At 54.3% G+C, this 8341-nt stretch overlaps 1 protein-coding gene across 2 annotated transcripts; it reads left to right on the forward strand.

Annotated features, from left to right (window-relative positions):
• The first annotated feature begins 1185 nt into the window (after nucleotides 1-1185).
• FXYD4 (FXYD domain containing ion transport regulator 4) lies at nucleotides 1186-4330 on the forward strand. 2 transcript variants are annotated; one of them, XM_037805249.1, is made up of 8 exons: nucleotides 1186-1220; nucleotides 2149-2266; nucleotides 2858-2890; nucleotides 3002-3025; nucleotides 3546-3620; nucleotides 3708-3744; nucleotides 3973-4010; nucleotides 4128-4330. In XM_037805249.1, the coding sequence occupies exons 2-8, from the start codon at nucleotides 2227-2229 to the stop codon at nucleotides 4145-4147; spliced, it is 267 nt and encodes an 88-aa protein (XP_037661177.1). In that variant the 5' UTR covers nucleotides 1186-1220; nucleotides 2149-2226; the 3' UTR covers nucleotides 4148-4330. The 2 variants fall into 2 exon arrangements, with proteins under 2 accessions (XP_037661177.1, XP_037661176.1); XM_037805248.1 differs by having other exon boundaries at nucleotides 1212-1220; nucleotides 2201-2266.
• Nucleotides 4331-8341: the final 4011 nt, after the last annotated feature.

Below are 8341 nucleotides of genomic sequence, written 5' to 3' on the forward strand. Positions count from 1 at the left end.
GAATCAACAAGAGATATCTATAAATATAAGATTTTATAAACGTGTCTCACATAACTGTGGGTATGCACAAGTCCAAATTCCGTAGAGCAGGCACCAAACTGGCAACTCCCATGAAGATGTTCTATGAACTCCTCAGGAAACGACTGGCAGCTTTGGTGAACTCCTCAGGAAATGCTTCGCTGGTTAGCTGAAGAAGAGGTGAAGGTCCTCTGTCTGTCTTGCTTAAAAGTCTTCAACTGATTGGATTAAATCCAGCTGATTGCATTCTCTCATTGTAGAAGACACGCCCTTTGTTGATGTAATCAGTCACAGCTGCAGCCAGTTGACTGATGGTTTAATAAACCAGCCTTCTGGTTTATTAACCAGCCACAAATGTCCTTGCAGTAACAGGCCAGTGCTTGCTTGACCAGACACCTGGGTACTATCACCTGGCCAAGTTGACACATGAACCTAACCATCACACCTGGGTCATCCAGGGCCAAGGACCCAGCTCCAAGGCATGTAGTGGGGTGAGGGGCAGGAAAATTTGGACAGCAACACACATCCTATTGCAGGTGACCCTAGTACCCCTAACCCCTGCTGTGCAACTTTCCAGGACCCCCTAGGATCTAGGTGGCTTCAGATTCCAGCCATCAGCCTCCTCTGGGCTAAAGTGGGGATCAGGGCCAGGAAAAGGGGAGAGCAATTTCCAGGAGCGCTTCAGGAGGGCACAGTGCCCTCCCACATGATAAACACCCTGTCTGAGTAAAAGCAAAGGGACCACAAAGCAAATCGAAGCTCAAGACAAGCCCCCTGACTCCCCATCCACTCGATTGTCCCCAGGACACTCCTAAGTAGAAATTCTGGAATCTCCACTGCTGATAGAAGGACCCAGAAACACTTGTTCCATTTCAGTTCGCCTTCTAGGTGCCTCTTTTAGGATCTAGGGAAGCCAAAGAAGCTGAAAGTCCACCCTGTCTTGAAGAGGGGGCTCTGAGCCTGCCCCCAGGCCCCCTGGGCAGGCCTGGGGCCTGTGGGAGCTCGACTCTGCCCTGGGTGGGGCAGGGGCTGGCAGTCTCCTCGGAGCACCGTAGGGTGGAGGCGCTCAAGGAGTCGGACCAGTTCCCTGCCTGCGGGGTTGCTGCCCTGGGCGGGGCTGCTGGGTTTAAAGAGCCGACCGACCTGGGCCGACACAGACCAGCAGCCTCCGCAGACCTGCTCTCTGCGCCCTGCTCTCTCAGGTGGGTGGCTCTCAGGTGGGCGGCTCACAGGTGAGGGGCTCACAGGTGGGTCGGGTTTCTCCCCCTCTGCAGCTCTGACCACCCCTCCGGGACCGCTGGGAGAAGGACGAGGGTGGGGTGAGCACTGCGTGTGCTCTGAGGCTGGGGGTCTGCTCCAGGGACCACCCAGAGGAAGGGCTGGCGGGTGCCCAGGGGTTCTGGGAGTGGAGGTGTGAGGTTCCAGGGTCAGAGAAGTGGCTGTGGCTGCCCTGGGACGCACCTGAGCCCTTCCATCCCCCGGCCAGCGGGGTGGGAGCTGGAGGAGGCGGGGCAGGCTCCGGCTCCGGGACCTGTGGACTGGAGTTGCCACCCAGGAACTCCAGGGTGACAAAGGGTTAGAGAGAGCGGACAAAGGACAGCCAGCTGCCAGGGCCGCCAGAGCACCCCAGTTAGAACCAGGGTCTCTTCCACCCGCCCCTCCTCCTGTCATCATGAGCACAAGAGGAGTCCTGGGATTGGACTATGCGTGCAGGCATGGATTGTAACAAGTTGGGACAAGTCACCCCAAAGAAAGAGAAGAAAAAGGACTTTCCTGATCTGGGGGGTGGCGATGGGGATCTGCACTCTGAAGGTGGAATTTGGGGCTGCTTCAAGCAGGGTCCATGGGTGGGGCAGGGGTGGAAGGGCTGGATGCCGGGCTCTGGGAGTCCGTCCAGCCTGCCACAACGTGATCCTTCCTGGGGGGCCCAGCAGGCCAGGCGCCCGGACTATGGCCCTCCCTGGCCCCTGTGGTGACACTACCAGCACTCCAATTTTTTCTTCCATAAAATGGAGGTGAGGATTGTATCCGCCTCATGTTTGTCGTAAAGGCTGTGGCAAGAACTTCACGGTGATTATGATGGGCAGGCTCTGGCTCAGGCAACTGAACTAGTATAAACTGGATCCACAGAACTCACTGAGGGGTGGCCCGGAGCTGACCCTGCCCCCTCCTCCTCCTGCAGACCTGGCCCTGCCCCTGCCTGGGACAATGGAGGAAGTAACCTGGGGACTTCTCCTCCTGCTGGCAGGTGAGTCCCTGGCCCAGGTCACTCCTCAAAGCCTCTCAGCAACCTACACGTGCCCATCAAGGCATCAGGGACCCAGAACCGCATCTCCCAAAGCAGGGATGGTGTCCAATGAGTGTCTTCTCATTTGAGACTGTCAACTTAAAAGAGAAATATTAAGGGAATAATAATGCAGGTAGGATGTGGATATTGCACAAAGTGTAGCAGTGATTCCTGAATCACTGAAGTTTGGAAGGCTGTAAGTATCTGATGGCATGATATGAAAATCACCCCACAATCTTCAGGAGGCAGAGAACTAGCCAGGCTCTAGGAAACGTCCCAGGAAGGTGAAAAGATACCAACAAGCCATCCCCATCAGAGCCCAAGAAAGCATTGCAGGAAGCCCAAGCAAGCAGCAGGAAAGTGGGAAGTCCAAAGGTGTGGGAGACTGAATTCCAGGGCCATTTGGGGCTGAGGAGGGCACGAGGGAGGGAACCCGTAACTCCAGTGTGACCCCCCAAATGAGCCTGGTAGTCCTTGTTTCTCTGGTGCGGGGGCCTCCTGCTGGCGGACTTATAAATCAACACCCCCCTTTTTCTGCTTCTCTCCCCCCAGGCCTGCCTGCCTTGGAAGCCAATGACCTGGTTGGTGAGTGAGGCCCCAAATTGCCCTGTCCGCTCCACGCCCTCATTTCCCCTCTAAGAACCCCCACCTCCTGCCTCCTGGTTCCAGACCTTACTCTTTTCTTCTTTCCTGCAGATCAAGACAGTCCCTTCTACTACGGTAAGAGTCGATACTCCATCCGCCCCCACCCCACCCCCACTCCTGCCATCTTGGGCCTCTTGTGGTGAGGGGGTGTGGAGCCCAGTGTGGGGGAAACGGGGCTGCTGGTCGCTGGGCTAAGTGCAGGGGTTAAAGAGTCCACGCTGTAGATGGAAAGAGCCTGAGGCCAGCAGTTTGGTTGTTCTCAGACGGTTAAGTATAGAGCTACCCTAAGACCCAGCAATCCTGCTTCTGGGTCTATATTCTGAAGGACTGAAAGCAGGGACTTGGGGATATACTTGTAACCAGTGTCATAGCATTATTCACAATTGCCAAAAGGTGGAAGCAACCCACAGGTCCATCAACAGATGGTTGGATAAACAAAATATGGTGTCTACACCCAATGGAATATTATTCAGCCGTAAAAAGGAATGAAGTTCTGAGACCTGCGACTGAGGACATATTGTTGAGTGAAATGAGCCAGACAGAAGAGCAGATATATTGTCTGACCGCACGTACATGAAACTCTCCATGCCCCTAGACTGGGAAGGCCTCCAGCTGGGCGGGATGATCTGCGCAGGGCTCCTTTGCCTGGCTGGGATCTTCTTCGCAGTGAGTGAGTGCAGGGGCTGGGGGGTGGGGAGCTGGAGGGAGGAAGCTGCCAGAAGGCTGTTGGCTGAGTGCTTACCTCTCCCTCGGACAGGCGGGAAGTGCAAATGCAATTCTAGTAAGACGCACAGGTAAGACTGGACCCCTACCCTGTCCTCCAGGATGAGCGGACCTCTTTTGGGGGCAAAATCCTAAACCTTGGAGAGAGGGGACAGCCTCTGGGCTGCTTGCTTCCTGAGTTTGCAGTGAGATGTGTTACTCACAGATAATCAACCCTTGGAATTGTGTGCAGAGATAGGGGGTGGAGGGAGGGTGGGCCTAAGCCCCTGAGGCTAATCTGACCCTGACCCTCTCTCTAGCCCCTTACCTGAGAAAGCCACTCAGCTCATCACTCCAGGTAAGGCGGGCTTCTGGGAAAGGCGGGCAGGGACTCAGAGTGAGTCAGTGGGGACTGACCTGGGCCAGCCCAGAATGGGCTCTGCGTGAGCTGATCCGTGACCCCACCTCTCCCCAGGCTCTGCCAATGCCTGCTGAGCACAGGACCAGCTTCCCGGATCCCACACACGTCTCTCTCCAGACATTGACCCTCTCTGCTGCTGTTCCCTCCTGCTTCGGGCCCTTAACCTCCAGGATGGTCTTCCTTCTAGGGGTGGACCCTCAGGCTCCCTTCTGATGGGTGGAGGGCCTCTACAAATTCATTTTATAAGTTAAAAGGATCTCCCCTCTACCTCCAGTGGCCTTGTGACTGTCTGTGGGTCTGGTGGGGGCAGGGCAGGCTGGCCAGGGATGCCCAGGTCCCTGGCAACTGGTGGGGGTCATGGGTTGCCTCGGGCTTCCTGGGGCCGTGTGTCTCTGGGGAGATGCTTACACTCTCCCCCGTCTGTCCCTGGGCCCACTCCCAGCGTGCTCTCCACTTTGAGGGGCTCCTGATCAGTCATCCAGGCACCCTGTGAGACTGCCTGGAGACCCTAGATGTTCCAACGACCCAGGTGCACACCATGTCCCATTATCTGGAACAGTCCCCAGTGGCTTGCCCCCAACCCGTGTGCCCCCCATGCTCCTCAGCGAGTGTCCGCATCGCCTGCACAGTCCAGGAAACGCCATAATTGCTGCACTGGCCCCACAGTGGGACACCCTCCGGTGATGCATTTTCTTTGAGGAACCCCGATGGGCCTTTGTCGCCGGTAGTAAGTATCCTGTGAGGCCCCACTATGAACCACACCCCTGGGTTGTAGACAATCAGGCGAATTTGCAAATTTGCAGCCTACAGCATTTTATTCCGGACATCAAAGTGTTGCAGCAGCAAAGAAAGCCAGATCACTTGCAAGAATGCAAGTAGCTTCTAGGGATGGCAAATGATTTTATAGGCATAAAAAGGAAGTAAGCTGGACTTACTGATTGGACAAGATTTGTCTATTCTAGAGGGGCAGGTTCAGGGCAGGTGGGCTTTATTTCATATTGGGGTCAAAGGTAATGAACTGGGGGCTTGATTGGCTGCTGGGTCAGCCACCTTGGTGGGGATTTCAACTTTTGAAAGATAAAGATTCCTCCTTCTCAAGAGGGAGTTCAAAGAGGAAGTAGGGTGGGGTTTCTGGGTGTCTCTGAGAGATCCCTAGTGCTTTCTCGTATAATTTTATCACCAGGAAACCTTGCATGGTGCATTTAGAACCCCAAATGATCTCTGCAGACCCATGCGTCCCACGGGGTGGGGGGTACGGGAGTGGGGAGGGTGGTCCCTTGGGTCTGCCCCTGGTTCCAGCGATCTCCAACCTCTCATCAACCTCCTGGGCAGCCCAGGGTGGGAGGGGCTGAGCCAGACTCACCCGGGACCCTGCTTCCTGCTGCAGGGCACGGCCCAGCAGACCCTGTCCTGACACGGCACCTGGCCAGGGCCACCAGGCCCCTTTTCCATCTGGCTGCCTTCCTTGGGGCAGCAACCCTGTCTGGCTCTTCTCCCGGTGCCCCCCTCCCACCCCCACTGCCACCCTGCCCTTCTGGGTGGGGCCAGGCCCTCTGCACCGAGGTCTGCCTGGGTCCTAGCCTTGGATCCCTGACCATGGCTGCACAGGCCTGAAATGAGGTTGATCCAACCGCCTAGGGCCTTGCAGCAGGGCAGGAAATGGGGGGGGGGGGGGGGCACGCTCAGGCTGGCACTGAGCAGCGGCAGGAACTCCTGGAGCCCAGAAGCCCCCGGCCGGAGTAAGCCATGGCACACAGTGGCCACACGATCCCGGGTGACGGAGGCTGCAGGCGCCCGTGAGGGGCTCAGCACCACCTGGACAGACTGGCTCTGTTTAGGGCTGAACGTGATACATGCTATGAAGAAAATAAAATGAGTGTCCTGGAGTGACTGGGTCACACGGGCAGAACCGGATAAAATGGTGAGAGCTGGCCCAGCCTGCAAAGAGCTCTCCCCGGGGGCCCAGCATGTGCAAATGGCCTGAGGCCACCAGAGGAGTCAGCCTGACCACAACACAGATGAGACCAGAGAGGGAGGATGCAGGCCCTGCGCAACACAGATGAGACCAGAGAGGGAGGATGCAGGCCCTGCGGAGGGGAAACCTCTTCCTCCATCTGATCAGAGCTTGCCTAGGCTGCCCTGGAAGGAAGCTTACTACCTACAGGGGTGGGTGGTGTGCAGCCTCCCTGGCAGACAGACCGAGAGAAGGGCTTCGAGGGCTTTCCCTTCTTTGGGTAGAGCGGCCAGGCCCTCCCCTCTTCAAACACGGGAGGCCTCCGGTGTGAGTGGACTGCGTCTGAGAATAAGTTAGTTATGCCTTAGGAAATAAAAAATCTGTGTGACTGTTCATCAGGCTAACATAGCAGGCATGGATGCAGTCAGCTACGGTTAAGAGGAAGCAGTATGAAATATTTAATATTCAAGTGATGAGGACACGCTGTGGCCATTAAGTGCCACCACAAGCCCCTTCTCTAGGTGACAACTGCTTTCTTACTGAAAAACCTGGTTCTTTAAAGATCACAGACCATGAAACTGCTGTTTGAAATCCTCCCAGGAGGAGCGAAGCATCTGTCTTGCCTGGAGGCTCTGAGTCACTTAGATATTATGCCTGTTCTAACCCGGGTGACAAGGCTTCCGAAAAGGGGTTTCTGGACACATTGCACCTCTACCAGATCTTCCCTTGTAGTAAAGACCTTTACACACAGTTCCTATATTCTTTGAGCCTGCAGAAACACTGCTTCACTTAAAATTCACACCGGGAACTCCAGTTACCCCAAATCCCCTAAGAGCCATCCTTTCTTTTTTGCCAGCAGCCTTCCAGTTCCCTGATGGGCAGTTTCCCTCACTGCAATCAGTCAATAAACCTGACTTCTTTGAACGACAGGCTTCCCGTTGCATGCTGGTGGTTTCAGGCTGATGAAGCCAAGGCACATTCTAGTTACCGAACGCTAGGACAGGGGCCGGTAGCTCCCATGGATAACATCCAGCGGCCTGGGCTGACCACGGGATGGAGTCAGGTTAGCCCACGATGGACGCGACTGGGGTCCTGGAGATGGGCTGCAGGTCCCCAAGGAAAACGTGGCTCTCCTTCCCTTTCCCCACTTGGGAGAGGGGAATGTTAAGTGTGCAAGGAGCATGATGGATACAACCTATTATCAAATGTTTAGAAGGTAGACAGAGATACAGCAAATATGGCAAAATGTTAAAATTGGTGATCTAGGTAGCTGAGCTGGGGGACAGGTATGTTTAGGAATTCTCTATGGGTTTTGCATTATTTTTCTAACGGTCCTATAAATTTGAATTTATTTCAAAATAAAAAGTTTTAAGGGAAAAAGAGGATCCAAGGCAACCTGGACCCCATATCCAACAGCCCTCCAGGGGCTTGGGTCATTCCCATTCGCCTGGCCCCGTGGGGGAAGGAACTGTTGCAATGCTTCCAGGTCTTCCTGCACTTCCGCTGAAGGTCTCTGGGACTGAGGCCTGGCTGGCTCTTTGGGAAACAGGATGAGGTGCCGATTTTTTATGAAAATGGCACCATCGGCTTTCTGCTTCCTAGCTCTTGCTTTCCCTTGGCTGTATAAGCAGCCAAGCAATACCCTTGCCAGCAACAGGTCTGTTAGCTTTAGCCCAGGTGGGCCTGTCAAAGCCCCTTGCTGCCTTCACGTTGTGATGCTCACCTTGATCTGACCCTACCTGGGTCTCTTCTGGAATGCTCTTATCGCTATTTTCTCCTGTCAACCCTGGCTGAAAAACGGAATTCCCATGAAGCTTCTTGAAATGCTGGTGCCCCTCGACAGCACGTTCCTCATTAATTTAGTGAAATGTCCTCGGGACTTGCCAAGGAATATTTTCAGCTTTGTACTTATATACTAAAATTTGTTTAGCATGCCCATCTACCTCATTTACCAGAGGCTGTTGTCATCTCCCGGATCATTAGGACGACTTTGCATTTTGTTCAGAATTCACATTTTGAGTTGAGATGCCTCATGTAAATCCAGTTTTATACTCAATCCTCCAATGCAGCACCCCCAGGGTCCACTCTAGCAGGTGCTTTGGGTCCCAGCTACATACAGCAGTCTGTTTCTTTCTGCAGAAGTGCTATGCTCAGTCCTGATACTAGTCTTCTGTGAACAGGGCTCAGCAGACTTTTAAGGTGCCAGATACGCACTTTAGGTTTTGCAACAGGTAAATTTTTTTGACAAACCCAGCATGACTGAGTACAATTTTTAACATGGGTATACTGATAAAAAACAGATTCTTGGGGAGAT

This window comes from Choloepus didactylus, chromosome 15 (assembly GCF_015220235.1).
Source record: "Choloepus didactylus isolate mChoDid1 chromosome 15, mChoDid1.pri, whole genome shotgun sequence".
NCBI lineage: Eukaryota > Metazoa > Chordata > Mammalia > Pilosa > Megalonychidae > Choloepus > Choloepus didactylus.

Coding starts and splice junctions, on each gene's coding strand:
- FXYD4 (XM_037805249.1), top strand. CDS start 2,227: ATGGAGGAAGTAACCTGGGGACTTCTCCTCCTGCTGGCAG. Junction 2,891..3,001: donor GGAAGCCAATGACCTGGTTG/GTGAGTGAGGCC, acceptor TCTTTCCTGCAG/ATCAAGACAGTCCCTTCTAC. Junction 3,621..3,707: donor TGGGATCTTCTTCGCAGTGA/GTGAGTGCAGGG, acceptor TCCCTCGGACAG/GCGGGAAGTGCAAATGCAAT.